The sequence below is a fragment of the Corvus cornix genome, chromosome 3 (assembly GCF_000738735.6).
Source record: "Corvus cornix cornix isolate S_Up_H32 chromosome 3, ASM73873v5, whole genome shotgun sequence".
Taxonomy (NCBI): Eukaryota; Metazoa; Chordata; class Aves; order Passeriformes; family Corvidae; genus Corvus; species Corvus cornix.
In genome coordinates this window covers 73,323,796-73,347,616 of record NC_047056.1, presented here as the reverse complement: position 1 = coordinate 73,347,616, position 23,821 = coordinate 73,323,796, and the positions used below count along the sequence as shown (strand labels likewise).

The 23,821-nt window shown below is 34.4% G+C and overlaps 1 protein-coding gene across 3 annotated transcripts in view; it reads right to left on the bottom strand.

Moving 5' to 3' along the window:
- ASCC3 (activating signal cointegrator 1 complex subunit 3) overlaps positions 1 to 23,821 on the bottom strand; it is a 252,669-nt gene that overhangs the window by 58,568 nt on the left and 170,280 nt on the right. For all 3 annotated transcript variants that reach the window (XM_010403548.4, XM_039568654.1, XM_039568655.1), the window contains exons 21-30: positions 22,683 to 22,908; positions 18,816 to 18,970; positions 15,107 to 15,205; positions 14,490 to 14,658; positions 12,420 to 12,640; positions 10,957 to 11,042; positions 9,330 to 9,496; positions 9,041 to 9,186; positions 8,812 to 8,932; positions 6,632 to 6,774 (exon numbers count right to left, since the gene is read on the bottom strand). In XM_010403548.4, the coding sequence (XP_010401850.2) occupies positions 6,632 to 6,774; positions 8,812 to 8,932; positions 9,041 to 9,186; positions 9,330 to 9,496; positions 10,957 to 11,042; positions 12,420 to 12,640; positions 14,490 to 14,658; positions 15,107 to 15,205; positions 18,816 to 18,970; positions 22,683 to 22,908 (1,533 nt within the window). The remainder of the gene's footprint in view (positions 1 to 6,631; positions 6,775 to 8,811; positions 8,933 to 9,040; positions 9,187 to 9,329; positions 9,497 to 10,956; positions 11,043 to 12,419; positions 12,641 to 14,489; positions 14,659 to 15,106; positions 15,206 to 18,815; positions 18,971 to 22,682; positions 22,909 to 23,821) is intronic.

The window sequence follows — 23,821 nt, the reverse complement described above, 5'->3', positions numbered from 1 at the left end:
TATGCATCCCACTGGCATTAAAAAACCCTGTACAACACCAATGCAGGGAACTTAATGCCAGGAGGGATTTTTCCCTGGACTCATAGACAGGCAGGATCAGGCCCATGCTGAAAGGTTTTGCTATCCTTCATAGGTTTTTTTTGATGAACAAAGAAAAATATCTCCTGAAAACCAATTTGGAAATCTTGTAGCATCGTAAAATATTTATTCTAAAAAATAAACTTTATTTCTACATTTTCTCTTCTAATTTCTGAACAAACTCGATTTTTCTCAAACTACTAAGTAGTCATTTTCTTTGTTCCTGCACATATGTAAACTGTTGAACCATTTACTTAAAGCTAATAGAACTTTTTTTTAATATTTTAAATTTATTATACTTAAAAAGCTTTTGTAGAAAGATAGGATTCCATTTAAGCAGATACATTACCCTGTGCCTGAAATACATTCCAGTCAGAGTATAATTCAGCAAGTTGATGACAATGCTGGCTCCAAAAGAAAGGAGGAGACCAGATTGGACAAGAATGAGCTAACAGATTGTGCAGCCCAATTCTGTCCCTTTGAGTGTGATATATTGTTTCAAGATGCTAAAACCCCATACTTTCTCAAAGCGTATCTGTTGTGCTGGTTTTCCCATTTTCACAGAATCCTCATTATTAGTACTCTCTACTCTTTTCAAAGCACGTCAGACTCAGACCATATGCCACTGAATAATGCTTATCAATTGTCTAAAATGCCCAATAGAAGAAAGATCTGCCAAACAAAAGAATCGTGAAAGTTATGAAGTCTTTTACAAAAATAATTACATATTTCACATCTGCTACAGATGTTAAGTGAAATAAAAACATCTCCTTGTTATAACTAAATGGTAATTTTTATGACACACTTTTGTGTCATAAAACCAACGTCTTGTAGAAGGAAGCTGAACTTCTATAATGAGTGAAACACTTAGAAATCATTCTTGGGTACCCTACTGATCTTTAAAAGCAGAAAAAATAAACATCTTACAAAATTATTTTTGATGAAAAGTTGGCTTATACTTCAGAACTATCCCACACAGAACAAGATGCCTAAAACAACTCAAATAAGATTATTCAAAGAACATTTTCAAATGTGGTTTAAACAGTTAAAATATATTATTAAATCATATTTAACAATACATAATAATACATTAAACTATAATAATATATTAAAACATTTAAAAAGACACATTTAAATGACAGCAATATACCTGTTCATGACACAGACCAGTGTCATGACACAGACCACTTCTACTCCTGTTTTATAGCACAACATTATCTCAAAATATTAACATGGATATAATAGGTTCTTTGATTTAAAGGTTAGTGAAGGAAAAACCATCTTTTGTCTTTCCAAGAATTCTTAGGACTTTTTTGTTGGCTTTGGGCTCTTTTGTTAACAATGTAAACCAGAACTATTGGTAAAATTTCATTCACTTTCATGCATATGTCTATGGGTATTTCCACATAATGTACAAACACATACGAACTAATCCAGAATTAGTGCACAGATGTTTATACACTCACACATCTAAAAGGGTAAAATCAGGATGGGTCTGATTCGTTCTTTTGCAGTCAATGAATGTCCTTCATTCAAGGGCCCTTGAATTCGGTGGCGGCAAACTATTGCCTGATATGGATGCTATTGAATATTACTGTAGGTATGTTTGTGCTAAAGGATATTAGTTATTTCTAGAGGTTTCATAAAGAACAGTCTTAACAAGATGCAGATGGTAAAATGATGCACAAAGCAGAATGCAAAAACCATTGTGGTTAAAGTTAAAACTATGTACACTGGTACATGTCTTCTCCCTCCTTGCACTGTAAACAGAAAAAAAATAAATAAATCCAAGTATCTGGACAGGGAATAAATTTTTAAAGAAACCCCACCAAACAAATAAGAAAACACCCTGCTTGTCTGCTGGTGAGTACTGCATTCTAACTTCAAACAATAAACCATAAATACTGCTTTTGTACTTTTGTTTTAGGTTAAAAACAAAAAGCGGTAAAAACATTAGAGAAAAATAAATAAACTGAAAACTTGATTCTAATAAATTAAGTTGTAAAAAGATTGCAACATTTTCTGCCACCACAGACGTAGATGCAATTTCTGACAGAGAAGGACTTGTCCCTCTTTAATCAGCTCCTAATGTAGAACAGTATAACTGATCTTACACAAGCTGACCATCAGAAACTGGTCACACTGTCTGTTTCCAAAAGGATAATCTGAGCTATCTTCCCTTTTAACAAGATAAGTAATGGGCCACAAGCTTGAACATGACAGTCCTGGCTGACAAGACCAAATTAGAATTTTAGCTGGGAAGTGTGTATTTAAAAATCCTCTAATGGTTATACAAAAAACCCAGGGTAAGCATAACATTTTCTTTTTTCATGGGCACGTTGGCATCAAAGAACAAGAAAAAGAAACGAAGAACCACTCTATTTACAGATGTAGTCTCCACTTTGAGATGCACTGTCCATTCACATTTCTGTCATGATGCACCTGTGCCTCAAAAGTATAACCAGGACAATCTTTACAGAGTGGTATCTAATGAAGAGTCCTTGCTATTATTGCAGAAGGCAAGGAAGACAGCTTCTGCTGCTGCTTCTTCACTCTTCAGTGAAAAATAAACTCAGTCTTGGGGCATATTGTAAGAGAGATAGAGAGCTCATTTTGGAATGTGTATGGACAATGCACCTTACAGAACAATTAAAAAACATTTCTAAGACTCTAAAGGTAACTACTCTTTCTTTTCCTAGAGACTGCCCACTCATACTCTGGGAAAACTGTAGCAGTCTTGCTTAAATCCTGGAGAATATCTGCATGTGTAATTGGAAAATGTAGGGGTGAGATTTAAAGCATCAGCTACAAATCCTGGTAAGAAGGGTATTTCAAACATCATTGGAGGCATCCTTGGTCAGACAAAAGTACATGTAATACATGAGGTCTTTGAGTGGCCATTTCTTCACAAAAAGCATGCACACAGCCTGAAACTTAGTTGGATAGAATCTATTAAGCAAATTTAACTATTGTAGTGCCGCAACAGGTCCAGCAGAACTTCAAAACAGAGCATTATTAGAAACAGCAATTTTCATTAAGTACTGGCCAGTTTTATGAAGACTGATTGCTGTTTCAGCTTTCTGCATACCTTTCAGCTTTCTGAATGCTGTAATGGGTATGAGCCAAAACTTGCACATTAGACATGAAATTCAAGTGTCCAGGAACAACCATTCCCAAAACCTAATGGAGCTGCCTATAACATACATATTTTTCAGAAGATGCATGTATAAGAAAATTCCTTCTTGACTAACTTCAGTTGCACCTGTTAGATAATGACTCCTATGAGGGAAAGAACATCTTGTATGATTCCTCCATGATCCAGGCAGGCTGTTACCTATGTTGGTGGCAACAGTTGAAGGGTTGTTTCTGTATGTCACATATAGATACAAATATGTATTCTAGAAGGTTCATGCAAGTTCATGTCATTTGACATATAACTGATTGATACATTGCCTGAATTTGGTAATTGGAGCTGGGTGGCAAAAACAGAGGTAGATTTGCCTGTTACCTGAGAGTACTGTGAAAAGCAGTCTGGTAGACTGTGAACAGAATCATTCATCACAAGCTTCAAACAAGAGCCTGTTTTACCACCACAGGGAGAATCTCTACAGAGAAGATTAGGGAAGCTAAGATGATGGCATAGCTGATAAAAAAAGGTCCAGTATTGGTAACAATGACATTAACAAAGACCCAGTACTGGTCTCTGCTGTATTCCAATCTCTTCCCCACAAGGCCTGAATCTCTCTGATACCATCACAAAGAGTAACAAAGAAAAAAAACACTTTTAATGGCTGTAAGAATCTGTCTCTACCTCAACATCAGCCCTTTAGAAGCTATTATGGATGGCACTGTTTTACAACACTTCAAGAAGCCTTATGAAATCTACTCACTGGGAAGCTAACATAAACAGACGAGCTTTTAGCCATCATGTAGCAAACGCAATTGCACCATTAAACAAAACTTGTGAGTTCTCAAAGGAATCTTATGTCAGCCAAAATTAATATTATACAAATAAGGCCGACTGAAGAAAAATGCCATGGTCTGCTGTACAGCTTGCTAACTTTGTATACACCCATGAAAAATCTCATATATCTCAAAATACTTCAGAGTTAAGAATTATGACTATTTTGAAAGTAAAGTAATTTTTCTGTAAGTCCCCCTAAAGGAACAGTGGTTGGCAAAAAAAAACAAACGTGAAAAACTGACAGGAAAAAAAAGTTGTTGTTTAAAAGGCAACAACAATTTAATTCTTCTAACTGGTCCATTTTAATCCCATACGGAATTGAGAAACACTTGAAATTTTGGACAAGGGTTTAAGACATGGAATACCTACTATAAAGTATTTGCTAGTTCTACTTTTCAAACTTGAAAACATTAAAGCAATCTGGGGAGAATTTTGTCTATTTCACCTAGTCAAAGCCTGACCCTAATGTTACTTGAGATTAAATTTTTTAAATTAAAAACCCCCTAAATTATGATTAGGGTTTATTATTATTAAAAAATTAGGCAGGATATACACTATGTATGTAGCACTACTAGAGCCTTGTCCTTTCCTTCAATGTCAAATGAAACTCAGGCTAATCATGCTCATTTAAAACACAAAACTACAAACTAGTCCCATAATTACCCAAAGAAATGTCCACTTGAAATTGTGGGTACTTCAAACAGAATTGTGTTCTGCATAATAGTGGTAAGATATAACAACTTAGAACTTAATCCTCAGTCTTTTACATTTACGTAATCAGACCTGAGTAACTTGGTAGGTATCTCATGCTCCAAACATTCAGCTTATTAATTCAAATATAAATCATATGCAAATGTTATTAAACTAATAAATGCAAAGTCTGCTTGTCCTTGTTGGCTCCTATTTCAAAACCTTCAGAGGCTTATTCTGAAACATGAAATTCAAAGACTCCTAATAGAAAACCCTTTTCCAGCAAGTGAAGAAGCTTCAGTTAAGTTCTTTTTGGAATAGCAGTGGCTCCCAGGACATGGGGAAACTATTCATAATAATGCAAGTCATTTAGGGCAAGTTGCCCAGTGCATATTCTAATTGTAGGTGAGATTACTACAGTAAACCAGCACAAGGTACTAGAGTATTCTACTAAGTAATAATAACTTGGATATGAGATGTTTCTATTAAGTTCAAGAAAACATTAAATAGAGGTTCTACAGCTAGAAAAGCACCATCAAGTTAAGATACACTTTAGCAGTAATAGTTTATCAACCAAGACAGCCATTTTCTATTTTAAAATCCATCCAAAACAGGAAGGATAAAGATGTTATGCTTTATCTCTGAAAAATCACATTTTATTTTTTGGCAAAGAGCAAATAAACACAAACAATATAATGTAGAAATCTACAGTTTTTCGCATATAATATTTACAATTGTATAACCATTGATAAAACTGTTTATATATAAATATTCATACAGTATTCAACTATTCAACTTGGATTTTATGTTTGTGATTCCTGCATTTTGCTTTGTTTTGGCCCTAAATTATCACAGAAATTCCTAGTAGAAGATCTGCAACAATTAGAAAAAGCTAGTTTCCAAAATCTAGAAAATCTGAATATCAACCAAAAAAAACCTGTTTTGCAGCAGTGATACACTATAATCAGGACCATTAGTGCAGAAGGAAATAAATAATACTGTATTCAGAGCAGGTGCCAAACTGAGTGAATTAAATATAATCTGAATCTGATATACAGTTTGAAGAATGCAGATAAAAGAGAATATTGAATGGTTGTTTATTATTTAGCCATCATTCACGTTTTGAAGTAAACAAAAGAAGATTTAAAAAAAAATAGAAGAAAATGTAATTAAAGATTATATTGCTTGAAAAAGAATAAAAAAAAGCCTTTACTCTAGCACTGTTTAACATCTAAGTGTTTGACTTTGCAATCTTTACATTCTTAAAACAAAGATATTGGCTTTCGTTACTTTTTTTATATCATTGATTTATTTCCTTAATATGCAAGACTGAACCATTGCTAAATGATTGGTTCTGCAGTATATCTATCTATCTATGAATATCGATGGATGCACGTATATACATAGGTACATATAATCACACAGATATATATGCATATACATATACAAAATGCATCTCATGAGAAGGATGATTTTTCTCCTAAAACACTGAAAGAGACTTGGTTTAGATTTCAGCTCAACATCTATATGTCACAGATGTCCAGCTGTAAACTTTAGAGAGCACTAGCCCTCTTTCTTTTAGTCTTTGTCTTATCTTGGTATCAAAGACTTGCACCATGTGATATATGTTGTCTGGGACCATGGAACTAGCATTAATAAGAGATATGCAGGAAAAAACAAAGATAAAAGAGTTTGTGTTCTGAAGTTCCGCTCTCGCACAGACGCTTCTATAGCCTTAATGTTGACACTACTTTTAATACATAAGGAAATTTAGCATATGCACAACTCTTTCAAGATCTACCCTCAAACGGCTCTTTTGTTTTAGATCATTTATTTTTTTCAAACAAACATCAATAAAATAGAAGCAAAACACAAATAAGGAAGGTGAAATGATTCTACCTCTCTTTCATCCATCTTCAGCCATTGTTTGGGATCATCCTCTGTGGCTAGGAAAGCGATGAGATCTAAGGCAGTAAGCCTTGTCTGACGTCTGGATGACACAAAAATAAGAACAGGCTTGGCTGGAGAATGACTCCGAATTGCTGTTGAGCAAAACAGAATTTGAGAATTAGACCCTTTAATGACAAAAATTAGGGTTTCTCCTTGCAATCCCATGACAGCTGATAGACCACTCTGCAGATGACATACAGGTATGTCTGCTGAGTCTATTCTGCTGGATGGATAATGGATACAACTGAGGTGAGAATACACCACCTCTGAACCAAAGACCATAAAACTATGCTTAGCTGAGTCTCAGTCGATTTTCCCTGCTACTTCAGTGATCACTAAGCTAATTAAGAGAACCAGTTATGAAAAAAACCCAACAAAACACTACAAAACCTAGACGAGCTTTCTAGACTTCAAGCTTGAGAAATTCTCTATCTCAGCCTAATAAGTATGTTAATGTTTTTTCTACACTATTGTCTCAGACTAAGTGCCATGAAGGTCTAAAATTTGCTGTCTGTCTGACCCAGAGCTCAAACTGCATCAACTCATGTCAGCCTATGAAGGACCACTTCAATCTACCAATATCAGAAAAGGTAAAAAAAGTAGAAAGTGACTTTTCAATAGCTGCTGTGGAAGTGGGCATTACAGTACAAGAGAACTTTGTTTCTGTGTTTACTAATTAGTCTGATCTATTTAAACCAATGACGATATATTTAAACCAGTTATGTTTTAGGACTTTTTTAAAAAGCATTTTCTTGCTCAGTCAATCTTTGAAAAATTTCAGCTTGCAGTGAAATTGTTATGGACTCAGGAATAAGTATTCCCATGAAAATGCTAAAATAACCTTGACTGTATCATGTCAAACAAGTGGGGAACAGAGTGTGCAATAAATCATATTTATAGAGATTTTCTAACTTCAACAAGCACTAGAAGTATATATATATATATAGTACTATATATATATAGTATATATTCTAGGTGTACCTAGAATTTCAAATACTCTCTCTAAACCACTTATAAATCTGTTTGTGTGTTTTCTCATGTAATTCTCATTCAAGCAATTAAATTTATGTATTGTTAATTTCTGAAAACTATTTCATACTGCCCACCAGCACATATTATTCCCCAGCTCCTGAATACTACCCAGCATGTGCTCCTGCATATACACGCGCGATGCAGTTGGGAAATTACTGAAATAGGATAATTCATGTGTATTTATATCTTACAACTACATATACCAATATATCTATATATTTTAAAAGCCCAACATCTAATGGATTTTTGTTGCTTCAGGAACAGGTGTGGCAGCACAGCCCAAGACAGATTTATTGTTCATTAGTGTTTTTGTACAATGCTCTTGTGGAGGTGTAAATAATCCGAGCTGTCAAGATTGGTCTCTAGTCCACAATCAATACTTTGCTTCTGTCATAAGGCTAATTAAAGCAGCTAAAAAGTCCCCTCGCAAATGTCACCTCACAATCAACAGCAGTTCAGATTACAAAATTTATTTTGGAGGTTATTTTTAATTGATATAATAAATATTCCTTATGTAACGAAAACAAAACATGTTCAAATAAAATACAAGAGAGTTTTTCTTAAGTCTATACTGCTTGCCAGCTTGGTTAAGAATAAAAAATTGGAAACAGAAGCAAATCTGGATGCACTACAAATTTTGAATTTTATGGTTATTGCTTTGAAACTAGAATTATAGGAGGTTAGCCTGACTTGCAACTTCTGTTCTGTTTTAATGCTTACATGCAGTGGTCCATATGAAAATACCTCAGCAGATTAATAGTATGAATGGTTTTATTGCTTTCTAAATTTCAAATATTTTTACACAAATATTTCTTTCTGGTGTCAAACACTAAGAGAAAACACATTTTATTTCCCCTTTGCTAACACTAATTTTATTCTTCTGTTCTAAATACATTACATTCCTCTGTTACATGTTGCATTTGCAGCACACTTTATGTTTCAGACAAATAGCTTTGGGCCATTAGCAGAGCAGATTCCCCCAATACATGCCAAGAGTACATACAGTAACACATGTTGCAAACGTGCTGCAAATAACTGTGTAAAGTCCCTTTTTCTTTTACAGAAAGAAGGAGAGGGTCTAGGAGCTCGCTGCTTACCCTGAAAAGCAGGTTTGTTCATGCTGGCCATGCGAGGACAGTAATGCTGGCCAGGGAAGCCCTGAATGTGCACCTCCAGAGGAACTGGGCGCACTGACGGTCGGAAGTTGAACAGACCCATCTACAAGAGAACATTTTTTTCAAGTTTAACCTTGAATTATCTTATCAATTGCTATTTTGTTTTGCTGCAGGACAAATACATATCCATTTTCTAAAACTTTTTTCATACCTGATTAATATTTAGCCAGTCAGCAAGGTCTCTGGCATTTGCTAAAGCAGTGGACAAACCAACTACTCTTACAGGCTTCTCTGTGTGAGATGAGATAAAGTTTGTTCGAGACACAATGACTTCCAATACTGGGCCTCTCTCATCCCCTAGTAAATGAAAAGTCAATTGAAAAACAGAGAAGAAGAAAAGGTTCAGATATCAAAAAGTATATTCACATCATAAGTAACAGCACACTCCTTTAGCAATCAATTAGCAATGATTCTGATCAAAAGCAGCGAAACATGCTCACCTAGAAGATGGATCTCATCTATGATAAGAATGGCAACCTTCTGAACATAGCTTCTGTTCTGCCAGCTTCTGCTGACACCATCCCACTTCTCTGGGGTAGTAACAATCAGGTCAGCTTGGGCAATAGCTCTCATATCAGGAGTCACATCTCCTGTCAACTCTACAACCCTGTAATCAAGAAGGACAGTGGCTTGGCTTTACAAAGCTTTAAAACATCTTAATGTTCAAATATTTACTCCTTAACTTAAATTCTTAAAAGAGGAAAGAAACAAAATTAAGCAAAGTAATTTTGCATCTTGTCAAACACCTTTAACAGGATTTTCAAAGTTGTTTTAAGTAAATAAACCTGTCTCTTTGTTCCCCTAGTAAACACCATATAAATACCAAATACATTCCTTAGCAAAATCATATAAAAAGAAGAGGACAAATATGAGTCCCAACCAATGGTTAGTTGACCAAAATGAAGATAACATAATACTGGTATGATGTAATGTGAATCATAACACCCTATCATAGACAGGATGAAAGCTTTCATGGAGGCTACCACGTTGCTGCCTGCTGTTCTGTATGGATCTCTGGTTTGAATAATGAGGCTAAACTGCAGTGTGTATTGCATTTGCTGGTGAAGGTCCATTAAGGTGCAGAAATTAGCCTGAGATTACTTTTTGAAGAAGATTAGAAGAGTTTTTCCAATTGTTTGCAGCATTTGTGATGATCCATCATTTTAGATGGATGCATTACAATGGGTTTTTGACGTTTCAATGACACATTCTACATCCAGTTGAACCAGTTGAATCTAAATCTAATAAAAATTCCTCAAAGCAATCTGTATCTTCTGTTCAAAATTTCAGACACAAGTAATTGCAAATTTCAAGAAAGAAATATTACTATAAAATATTTTATCTCATTGCTGTGATAACAACAGGAATATTACTGGTAATTTCAGGTACACAGAAGAGCATCTCTTTCTCTTGTGGCATGCTTTGAGCTTAGCTTAGGAAAAAGGCTATATTTAGAAAAGGTGAAGGACCTAAATAACGCATCCTATGGATAAAAATTTTAATTCAGGAAACTATAATTTTGGAAAGCATCAACATGACTGATCTACCTTATAGATCATAAAGTAATGGCTGAACTCCAACACCTGGGATGATCAGCAGGAATTAATGTTACCAAGGAATAAAATTATATTAATTTATATATGAATGACATAGTATGACTATTATTATACAGTTCATGCAAGTCCTGTATGTTCCTTACAGCTAAGGTTTCTAACAAAAGCTTATTTTGACTTATATTTTCAATTTCCAAGGATACTGTGGACTGAAATCTGAGCTTTGTATTTTTTATACTGGCAAGCAATGAGAACAAAAATAGCTGGGTATCAAAGTGTATCCCTTTCTTAGGTTTGATTTTGATCTATCACTTTTGATCTATCATTTTTGATCTTAGTTTTGATATATCACTACAGTGATGATTGATAGAACTTTTCAAGTACTAGAAATTTGAAGGACAGTATAAAACCAAAACCCTTTTTGAAATACTCGTAAGTATTTTGAGATTTTATTCATACTTGATGAGCTGTTCTTTTGCTTCTCAATTCTCTGAATAGGTAAGGAGAAACATACTTTTTACCAAGCTTTTCTTCAATCCTAACTTTCCAGTCCTCAATCCTCTCACGGACGAGTGCTTTTAAGGGTGCAATATACACTGCCTACAAAAGAAAAGGCACAAAACTAGAAGTTAAACAAGAAACCTTTATTGAAGTGTACCTACAACACATAGTATTTGTGAGATTTGAACATACTCATAATTTATAAAATAAATAAGGTCTGAGTCCCTTAAATGACCTACAGCAGGATTATATTTAAAAGAGACATAATGCTTGAAATACTGTTTTGTTTCCTGAGCAATTAATAAGCAAATAAATTCAGATAAAAGAATAAATTCTTGAAGTATTCAGCACACCTTTTAAAATCAAAACCCAGTTGTGTAAATAATGGGGTTTTTTTGCCATGACTATAAAATCTGCATGTTAACATTCTGGAATAGAAATAATCTGAATTTCTAGCAAGCAATATCTTACCTGATTTCTATTTATGTCATTAAATTATTAAAACATGACCAATTAAATAAAAAAGCTGATTATTTTAAGCAAAATGTCACAATATTTTTCCCAAAGAAGCCTGCAGAGCAGAGGGGAATATGCTCACATGTACAAACAGTATTTACTTATAGATTTATGGTTAAAAATTCTAAAGCTTTTGAACATGAAGAAACTGCTACATGAAGAATTCACATACATTCTTTAAAATATATAGCCAGGCTTACAGCTTTATTAAAACCTAAAAGATGCATTCCTGTGAGAACTGGCTATATTGTATGTCTCACAGATAAGTTGAAAGTGTATGAGTGACTTATTTACCTCCCTTGGACTAGCAAATTACATGAAGATATTTAAATTCAAAGATGATTAAGGAATTTATGTACACAATCTCTGTTAATAGAAAGGTTATACTTTTTAAAAATCTCCCAGTCAGATACAAATATCTTTTTGAAAGACTTTAAAGCTAAAACGTGGTTAACTAAGACAATATGGCTAAGTCAAGAAGCAGATATATATTCACTTTGAAAACAAAACTCCAAAAGGTGAGTTGTTCAACTTTTAGGCAATTTAAAACACAGGGGCGAGCTGGAACAGAATATTTGCTTGTAGTAATTAACTGCACCTTATTTGTTTAAATAATAGAGAGACTGGGCTAGTTGTATTCACATGGAAGGGAACTAACAGCTATAAAACAGTACCACTGCTAGTAGAAGGAGATTAAAGCAGGATACACAGTTAAGTAAGGATGAAAAGGAAATCCAGCATGCCTGAATGCCATGTTTGTAGATTTAACTCTAGTTGTCAACTGATTAAAATAAATAGTTGAAGTAAAAGCGCAGTGTACCTAATGCAGTACCATTTTGTATCCATGCACATGCAAATTGGAGAAAGTAAAATTCAGTTCCCCATAGTTTTCTTCTAGGGTTTTCTATTGCTGAAAAAACACTCATAACAAAATGATTCTAGTAAACCTATTTTACAAACCTTTGATGTGGGATACTTGTTAAAAACTCTAAAGATGGCTAATTCAGCTGCAACAGTTTTTCCAGAACCTGTAGGCGCTCCAAGAAGAACATTGCAGTCTGTGTGATAAAGAGTATGAAATATCTGTGTCTGGATAGGGTTGAAGTGTGTGAATTTGTACAGGACTTCATATTCGCGATGTCCCAAGGCTGTGATAGGCAAAGGCTGAAGATCCAGAAGCTCTAAAACCACAAAATAATCGTAAGTGCATGACAAGAGATGCCATGACATGAAATAGCTTGTTATGAAGACAAATACACTAACCAGTAATCTAGTGGAAAACAGTTTACACTGAAAAATGTTTTACTTAGTATCTCATATGACAGAGAGTACACATTTGGGTAATTGTTCACTTTGATGAAGAAAAATAAAAAAGTTGTTTTTATAGCTCTGAAATCTTTCTGCAAGTAATTTTTAAAGTACTCTGATAGCTGTGAATCAGTTATTTGCATATATTAATCTTTTTCTTATAGCTGTTTTCACCCACTTGTAGTAAGTTCTAAAATCACTGTGTTAGATCATATGTATGTCCAGCTTCTTATGATAACAAAATGTGGAGTATTTAAAGTTCAAGGGAAAAAAAGTCTATTGAAGAAGGAAGGATTCTTTGGAGTTTCCAAGTTGATGGAGTAATACAAATCAGATGAGTACAGCTAAATTTTGCATCTAATCCTTTAAATGTATAATTAAAGACATAATAAATAAACAAACAGCTTTTCAATATATAATTCTCAATATATCTTGAGGGCATCTGCTATCCAAATAATTAGAGATTGTGGAATTTGGAAGATGATATATATAACCAGATTGGATTTGGAATCCTACCAAATTAAGGAGACTGCAGTGATTCTGCTATACAGATGCTTGCTTTGAAGTTTGGGTTGGTTTTTTTTTTGAGGCTGGAGGTCTCCTTGTCTTTTCAGGGTGCTTCACATTAAGGTATGATATGGGAGTCATAAAATCTACTGAGGCAATGATGCCTAATATTCTTCACATGCTTTTCACTGATACCTTATGGCTGTTTTATCATTCCCACAGAAACAGCAATTTCTTGGGTTCTGTTGAGGAGAAAGAAGGGTTTTTTTGCCTAGCAGAGCCTCTACGTACTTCATTGTTGAGTGGGAACCAGATGGGAATTGAAATCAATTACCATAAATCCTAGAGGCTCCATAACTGGTGATGTGTAAATATCTTTCTGTTTCTTCTGAATAGTAGTCAGTGATCAGTCAATTAGATAAAAAGGTTACACATGCTTTTCCAGACAGTGTAGGTACAGTATAACAATAGCTAAACACTTCACAAACACATGTGAATTTATGCATGCCAAAGGACAACACCGTATGAGAACTGTGCATTTCTGAAGGCACTCACTTAACAGACTGCTAGATGAGCCAAATGTAATTACAGTGGAAAGGTTTTACAATGACATCAGGCCCAATGAATGTATAAAGCAATTTATGTATCCAGAAAAAACGAAGAAAAACACAAACATATGCTTCTGTGCCAAGTGTTAAAAAAGGAGGGGGAGGGGAAGGCCACAACTTGATGAGAGGAAATGTGATGTTCAGTGCTGTAACAGTACTTGATATGAAAAATGTATCTCAGCAAAAACAGTAAAATGTTTCATATTTTCAAAATTTTAGCATTGTTTTTTCTTTGCTGAATGCCATTCATAAGACAGTCTAGGATTATTTGTAACCAGTCCAGAAGAAAATTAATGCTTGCAAGCACTAAGCTAAGACATACCGTAACACAGAGATTTGCTTAGTTTTATATGACAGGTTCAGTTTTCTTATGGTTTATAGAGAACCTGGAGTAACTCAAAGGCTGGTAGTATATTGAGATGAAATGAAAATTCCTGCATTTTGTTCAGGAATTGAAAAGCTTAGAGAGCTGGAGAAGAAATATCACAAAGTAAAATTCCATAAACTTTTCTACAATGAAGAAGAAGTAAGAACTTTATTGCACTACCATAAAAAAACTCAATATGAGCAATATCAGTTAAAGAAAAATGATCAAATTTGAAGTTACCTGTGTGGGGTGGATGTCTCTCTGGAAGGATCAAATGTTGAAAATTTATGATACATACAGCCTCTGCTCCTAACCATCTATCGGACACAGCTCGAATGTAATATTGAGAAGGAAGAGGTTCAAAAATTGGGATTGTGAACACCAGCAGCTGAGGTTCTTTAGTAATGACCTAGTACAGACACGTAGAGAATAATTACTGCACAGAAAAATCAGTAACTTGAAAAACCATAGTTTGTCTCACTTTCATAAGCTTTGCTACCGCAAAACAATAAGTATGTGTGCAATGTTTACATCTTTATAAAATATTTTACTGCCTGGAATGAATTTTGTTTCTGTAGTCTTCAAAAGATAAAAATAAGGCTGGCTTTTGTTCTTTAATAGACAAAACCATTACAGTCTTTCTTTATCATCTGAAAGTAACTATCCCAGCAAAGGAGGAAGAGAAAAAGGGACATTTGAGCTTAGAAAAAATTGTTGTGGAAGTCCAAGCTGATCAAGTATATCTGAATTTGAACGCTGTACTGCTGATTTAAAAATCTGCTTGACTGACCTGACAAATCCGCATCTCACTAACTTTGTTTCTGTCTTGCTATGAGATTCGGAAAGAAGTCCATTACCTGTTTCTTTTGAATGATGAAGTACTCTGAATGATAAATGTGATCATTAGTAGGGTCTTCTACCCAAATCCACCAGGGCTCTCCAACACTGCCATGTACCTTTATGAGTAGAAAAGATAGTTTTGTTTTAGTTGTAACAAGATTCTCTAGGTTTGCAAAAAAAGTAGATGTATTTCTGATTGACATAGGCTCATAAAGGAATACAGAAATCAGAAGTAACCGAAAAATAATGTTTTGAATTAGATCAGTCTGCTTGAAGATTATGCTTCAATAAGGGTTTGCTTAAGGTACACATAATACCAATGAACATGATACAAATGCAACTGAAGGTACTGCCTCAGCTGTTTATAAATAGACTGAACCCCCAGGGTTCCCTATAGGCTCCTAGGAAAGAACACCTTCTCTTTATTCCTCCCTGTACTTCTGCCTTTGGGTTCTGTATAGAGGATTGTCATTTGCAATTGTCTGCTCATTTTTCAGTCAAAAACATTCTCTCAGGAAAAACTGGACACTGAATTGTGACATTCCTCTCCTCTCTCTCATCCCCTCTCCTCTAGAAAGGTACAGTAAGTATATTCAGAAGGCCATTGATGTAGCCATTGATACAGGTGAAGTGAGAAGAACATAAATAGAGCCGTCACTGAATGATTTCCCTGCCGTCTGGCAACACTTCTTTTTAAACCTAGATTTTTGTTTGCTTTGTTTTGTACCTTACTTTGCAATGCCAGCAATGCCAGAAATCATAGCTAGGCGTGATGCTAAATTAAGATGTTTTGTTTCTTTGTCAGAATAAATAACGCTTGCCAACGTACAAACATTTTACTTAAATATCTAGGAAAGTAAGAAAAATGCATAGTAAAGGAGTATGGAAGACATACTGTTAAATGAATGTAGATTTCTGGTGTTTCTGATGAGGACTGCGATAAGTTGCAAAACCAGGAGATGAAAAAAAAGTTGGAATTTTTCCTAAACTTAATCGGAAAAAAGACAAAGTGCATAGTTGCTTCTAATGGCAATTTTAATGCTCCAGGAATCTGGTATTGATTCACATGGCACAAATTATTTTCAGCATAATTCATTACTGTGTCTGTCGGAAAACAGTCTGTACTGGTTTGTGAAGACAAAACTATGTACAAAGAATAAAACTAAGGTGCCTTTCTTTCTTTTTTACCACAGTTGCACAATAGACAAATAGATGGAGAGTCATTAATTTATATTACATTTGAATTTCACTTGCAGCTTCATTGGGAACTGAAGCAGTGCAGCTGAAATGACACGCAGGTGACATTTTGAAAAATGACAGTGAGACTACTATTTCATCAGGGATTAGGAGCATTTAAGAGAATTAAGGAAGGCAAATAAGTTCAAAGCTCAGAAATGTTATTATTAACTCTAATAGCAACCCAATTTTGGAAAATCCCGGGAAAAAACTGCATGGGGTAAGCAGGAAAATCTGGGAACAGGAAACGCAACATTTTTGCCAGTAATGATTTTCAAGAACTCTGGGGAGCTCTTAAGAACTGGCACGTACCAGTATTTTGGGCAACTGTCTCCCTAAAACTATATGTCTGATATATGATTCAGCTAATTAATACTACTTGCATTATCCTGCATTTCTGCTGGACTCCTCCTAGATGCATTAAGGCTTAATTGCTCTATCTGGGTATGTTTATAGACCTTTGCTTCTAACAATAGAATAAAAATTTGGGATTTGGCTCACATGATCTTACCAAGCTAAAGAGCTCCCTGTACTGAAAACTAGAGATTAAGTTGATGTCCTATATCATGACTACAAAAACTATCTTCTTTCTCTTGTAATGTCAAGTGCAAAGTTTGTGATAAGATCACTATAGAATTAATTATCCAGGTAAAGGAACAATCTTAAAACCCTGAAATGTTAGTCAAGCAGGGTATTTCAGCTAAGCATGGTATTTAAAGTTTTCGTAACTGGTTTTATTTGATTACTGCAATTCTTCAGATGGAATTTTTTAGCAGCTAACTTTTGTACCAATTACAGCTAAAACTGTAAGTTTCTGAGAAGCTTGCTAAAATAATGTGATGATGGAGAAGCAGTTTCAGAGTGTCTATGCTTGAATTTGAGACAGTTATTCATTTTCAGAGACTATTAAAATTTAACAGCTTTAGTTATTTACTGTGATAGAAGTTTCATTTACTGAAGAAACAGGAAAATCAACACCACATTACAGAAATAAAAAAAAAACGTTCCCAAGTTTTTATGATTACCACTAAACATTCACACAAAAACAGCTCCATAAACTTAATTGATAAAACAATCATAATGTTTCCAAAGCAACTATCAGAAAAACTGTGTAAAGGGGTCATGGCAGAAAATAGATTTTTGACAAAATTTTGCTCTAAATTTAGAGGTGTAGAATCAAAACAACAGTATAATTTTGTGTGGACCCTTTTTTAACCTGTAAAGATATAGAACTTAGGTATTGTAGAAAAACCTAACAATGGATTGAGAAATTACTTTGTATTAAGATAAAGTTTAATATAAAGAACATTATTTTTTTTTTTAATCTTTAACAGATTACAGGTAAAGTGGATGAAGGACTGAACAATAAAAACTTGTTTCAATCCTAAAAGTAATGCTTTTTTTCCTTCTGAAACATAAATAAGGCAGAAAAAAGTATTTCATGTTATAATTCATGTTAGGAATCCATTCAAATATTTCTTCATTAAATCTAGGTGACAAGCAAAATCAAACTTTCTATATTTTGATTGCTAATCTCCCACTTATACAACAACTTGGTGAAACTTCCACAAGAAAATAAAACACCTTTCGGCAGGGAAAATAAAATTGAAAGTAATTTAAGTGTTTGTGGAATAAAACTCTCATTTACTTATGATTAAGGTAAACTTGTAATCTAAGGGATTTTAAAATGAGTTTTTTAATAAAAGAACAGATACTTAATATCCACATTTCAGAATAAGTTATCTTAAGCATAAATCTCATAAGTTTAAAAGATGAAAATTATGTTTGCCCATTGAGGTAGCTTTTTTCCTGTAGAAAGTTTCAGAAGTAACAGCAACAATACAATGCCCCCATGTGGACATTTATATTTCATTTATCTTAAATGTATTTCTAATGAACAGATTCTGAATCAAAGGATGTGGGTATAGCTAAATGTGAAACTGGTACAACTCCTTTCATATGAATTTGCACCATAAAATACAGGTGAACATAATTGCAAACTTATCTCAGTTTTTTTGTTCAGACAAGTCGCAGCAGAAGAAAGGCACTGATACTGTGAATGTGTATTTGTGAAGCCAGGAGGAACAACAGAACCTGGCATACATGAACTGCATTTCAAGGCTTTTCTGTCTGACATTCATTCATAGTTCAGAGAGCCATTCATGTCTCCCTTTTTCTTGCTTCTCCTTACTGGGAACATAACTCTAATCTGTGTGTGACTACTGTGAATATTCAGTATTAAGCATTTGCCTCAATGTGTTATATACAGCCCAATGTTATAAGGATTAACAGAAATAAAAAGATGATCTTTGCCTGCTTTCTCCAACAAAAGTCATAAAGGTCATTCCATTCCTATCATCAAAGTTGCTTTTTAGCTAAAAATAAATGCCTTTTTTCTTATCCAAACAGCTATGGACTCCCAGTGATCATCTCCTTTATTGAAGCTTAACTAATGTTTCTCGTCTTGCCTCCTCCTCCCTTTTTTTTTACCTGGTCATTCCAGGTGAAGTCAGGAGTGATGTTCAGCCGAACTCGGAGCACTGTGCGGGTGATTGGCTGGATCGTAGCTTCCATTACGATGGAGGGGATTTGATGGACACACTGCTTTACCTTTAACCCGATTTTCACATGATGCAGCATGTGACCTGCCAAAAAAACATCCGCTGTAAGGAATTTGCATTTCCAGGAAAAAGCATACAACTCTGACTTTCAAATAGGCTTTTAGAGAAGTATTATTGCTTGCTTGTTTTGCTCTTGGGTACGTAAATGTCTGACTCTCTTGACCTTGCATGTCTGAATATTTTGTAATACTTAACTTGAATTAGCAATTTAAAGCCTTGAAAAATCAGTATTAACCCCCCTGCTGGCTATAAGTAAGGGGTTAAAATAACTATTAAGAATTCACAATGAAAACATTATGTCAAGCTAGTTCCCTCTCCTTCACTGACTTTTTGACCAGGCTCTTACCAAGCCATATAGTTCTTTTTCAGAGCACAAATACCAACTTTTTACTTGATTTGAACAGCTACAATTTCTGTGTAGTGATTCAGAGCAGACAGAATGGTTTTCATAAAACTGAACAAAGGTACTTAATAGGTTAAAAATGCACAAAAGTAAACATCTCACAGCAGCTCTGATCTTTCAGAATATACCAGTGTGTAATTGAGACAAAGGGAAAAAAAAAATTATTTTCTATTGTAATCATGGTAACTAAGGCAATAAAGCGATTATATTTATTTAGAAAAATGTCCTATTTGTATTTTACAGCTCAAATCTCTGTTCCCTTGCTTTTCATTTTAAATACAAAACAAAGTATGTAGCAGTGATTTCTTTTTTTCCTGAAATTATTCCACCTTCTAGCTTATTTAGGAAAAAACTGGCTTATTTACTACATTTTCACTGAAATTGTTAATGTAATATGTGGAGCATATTTTAGATTTTAATTGTGATGGTCATAAATACTCCCTGTTAAAATCTACCTTACAATAGCTACTGATATTTTTCTGATGTCGTTATGTGGTTCCTGTGCATACTTATACGTTTGAAAAAAATAAATTAAAAAAAAGGAGAAGAAGTCCTATTATTTGCATTATGTGCAAAGTGAAAATGTGATACAAACCTTTTCTTGAAATTACAAGACGTTTAGGGGCATAGCATCTTGAAACTGCTATTTTTTTCTATTGATACTGACTTTCCCTTTTCAGTTTTTCTTATTTAACAAATTGGCAGATAGATTTGTCTAACACAGGTGTTTCTACTCTGAAGTAATGAATGGTGACCTTGCTTAAGAATCAAACCCCTAACCAAAAGTTTTAATACATATTAAATCAGTTTAATTTGCAGTTGGTAAAATAATTGTATCTCCAACAACTGGGCTATTAAAAACCAAATCCCTTATGTTGGTACACCTTGATGATATATGCAGCATTATAGCAAGTTTTCACAGTGACTGGCTTTTGCAATTAGAGTTAAAACTTCAGAAATCATGTTAAATAAAGGCAGATGACAAATATTCAAAGATATGACTCAAAAAACCTATGTAGGCAAGTACACTTTTTCATGGCAAAAATCTCTTTATCACAATGTGATATCACAAAGTGAACTGTGTTTGTAAAGGACAGCACTGAGGTTTTTTTACAATTATGTGCTAGGGGAAAATAAGGCTCCTCTCCCAACTTCTACAAAATATTATAAAACTTTCTTCCTCTAACCCCCTCTTTTTTGTTTAGAAGTCACATTATGAGAAATCATCAGTGGCATTTAAGAAATATGAAAACCCTCTAAACAAAAGCTGCCTGAGAAAAGAGGCATGTCTAAAAAAAAAAAAAAAAAGAATAAATTTTGCATATTCTACAATGTTTGTCATCTGCATTCTGAAAAGAACCAGACTTTATCTCAGCTAACACAGTGATTTCCTGGCTTTCTGGAAACTCCATGGTTACATTGCAATAGCTCATAGATTGGTGTTGACCAATTCATGGTACCCTGGAATCCAGGATCTGTGCACACAGCATGCTCTCCACTCACTGGGAGAGCTGGCACCTATCTGATGCTTTCACCTCCCCCAAAGCCATGGGCTGAGTTAGCCAGCTAGCTCCTGTCTTTCTTACTCTACCTCCAAGGTCTCAATAACATTTAAAAAGGAAGAAACATTGAAGATTGAAACTAGCCCTGTGGAGTAAGAAAACAAGGCAGCACCTGGAAGTTTTCCCTTTTCTCATGTCAACATGGTTTTGAATTCAAAATAAAAATAAGGTGTCTGCCAGGCAAGCACTTCCTTCACATGCCTCAGAAAGAGAGGCCGGACAGGAGGAAGTGTGCCAAGTAACCACTTCACAGAGCTACACAGATCAACTTTCTCTGATATTTGTAAGGCTGGAGAACATGAAATATCATTATGTACGGTCAGCAGTGACCTGTTTTCACAGTCAAACCCCATGTCTCATCTACATTCAAACAGTTAATATAAACCAAAACTAGACAAATTGCAGGTATTTATAGATACATTTCCATCTTCTCAATGCTGCTTCCAATACACTGAAGGAAGTAAAACTGGTTTTTGTATTTTTACACAAAATTTCCTGCTTCTCCAAGTGTGGGTACGAGGAGAAAGAACAATTAAAAAAAACCCAAACAAAACAAAAACAACAAACCAAACTAAAAACAGCTCTGCAAAACCAAACAACAACAACAAAATAAAAAACCTCATTAATACAATTAATGGAAAAGAATACTAAGCACTAAAAGACATCACAAATACACAAAAAATTAACAGATGGGAATTAAAAAGTGCTATAACACTTCTGAATTAAAAGTGCAGTGTTTTTAATACATTTAATATTACTATATTAAAACACAGTTAAAGTAAGCTTCTAGAATTTTGTCATAGTCTTTTGGTTTGACTTATTAAATAAAATATAGCCTCTAATTCTGCAAACTTCTACATATTTATTTAACTTTTCCCAGCCTAGATTAGGCACATAACAAAGTTTTCTAAACTAGGAATGTAGTTCTCCTGCAAATGAAATAAATATTAAGTTAGATGCTACAGGTTCTAAGTGGTATGAATGGTAATTTTATTCTAAAATTAGATTTTTCAAAAAATGATTGTTTAGCAACAGGTCGGCAATAGCAGGTGCAAACAAAGTCCAAATAAAAAAAGGACACTAGGGAAAAAGAAATGCATTACAAGTCAATTTTTTTTTCAACTTCAACCAGCTGGTGGGCAGTTTATGCACAACGGTTTATACAGACTTACTAGAAATTCTCATTATGTGTATCAGTAGCCTTGTGGATTTTCTCATTATTGGACTGTCAAAACCTTTAAAAAATTCCATTAAGGTTTTGCTGCAATGACACCAATGACAATGAATTCTCCATGTTCAATGAAAATGAATGCAGTCTTTCAGAAGAAGACCATTTACTGATAGCATACCTGGATATAATAATCTGGTTGTATTCTTTTTCACGTTAATAGTAAAAAAAAAGGCCATAGCGTGCCAACTGGCAAAAGCAAACAGAAGCCTTTTATAGCAGTGTGTTATGTAATGTGGGCAGAAAGGGCAGCACACAGGTCAACATAAACATGTATATATAAACATATACGTAAATACTTATCAACAGACATCTCCTTTCCATCTGTGTTCTGTGACTACCAGGACATGAGCTGGCCTTATCCTCAGAGCTGTGCCATTTTACAAGCTGTGGAAACTGGACAAAACCTTATTTATTGGACAGATCATATTAATATGTGGTACGTGGCTACAGCCAGGTCAGAGTGGGAATATTGATTCATGGCTCAGATTTAGTTCTTACTTGCCCATTAGTTTAAGCAGATCAGCCTTGCTGGTTTCTCACCTATTTCATCTTTTCTCATGTCCTTCATCTTGTCAATAGTGAGATTCTTCTCTTCCAGCTTGGAGAGGACGGATGGTGGTAACACTGAGAACTGCCTCAGAGGGCTCACCCAGCCCCACAGCCGCTTGTCAATGACTTTGCTGAGGTTCAGTAGCCGATATGTCATGGCAGGCCAACGCTTCCTCAGGGCAATCTCAAAAAGAGCTCGAACAATACGAGCTGCATTCTGGAAAGTCAAAAGGAAAAAAAAAAAGCCAAACTGTTATAATTCTCTCAATATTCTTTGTAAAATGAAAAGGGTCCCATAGACTCATCTCTGACAAACCGTAACAATAGATTTTTCTTTTCAAACTAATTTCAAATATTTTTGAAAACTATTTTTTCCATCACTGTCTAGTGGCAGAACTACCTCATGGCTGCATTCTGAAATTATGAAAAGAAACATGTGCAACCAATAAAAATTGTAGTGTCAGGTCTGCCATAGAACTTTGATCACAGTTATGCTAACATCATGGAGTTCTAAATGCATTATGTATCAATCACTTCTGAAGCAAATTCACTTAAGGTACCCCCCATATAAGAGACACCCGCAAATTCACTTTACATGGAAATTCAAGTTTTGTTTTTTTCCAGTTTATGCTTCTATAATAGCATCCCATTTCACACTGAATTTCACAACATTTGCACAGAAGCTTAACAGTAGTGACTTTTTTTAAACTTGTTACTATATTCTGAGAATATTGTATAACCAAGCTGTACAAATATGCTTTGGACTTGGAAAAATAATTATTAACATAAGTCTGAATGAGGTCAGTCTTATCCTGAAAACCTAAGTTATTATATTCCTTTCATAAACTTTTCAAGCTGTATTATGCTTTTTTTTCTTTTTCCCTACCAGTACTATGTCTGGATTAGGAATTATGTTCTTGATTCATTGAATAGAATATAATCATTCCCTACTGGCTCTGCTATGCCAACAGGAATAAAAAATAGAAAATTATTTGGTTGTGATAGGAAGCATATGTTACTAAAGAAGCACATTCCTCTTACTTAGAAAAGATGAATAATTTTCTTAATAGTCACTATCCAAGTAAAAAAAAAAAAAAATCACACTTTGTAGCACTGGTTCCACAAGTACA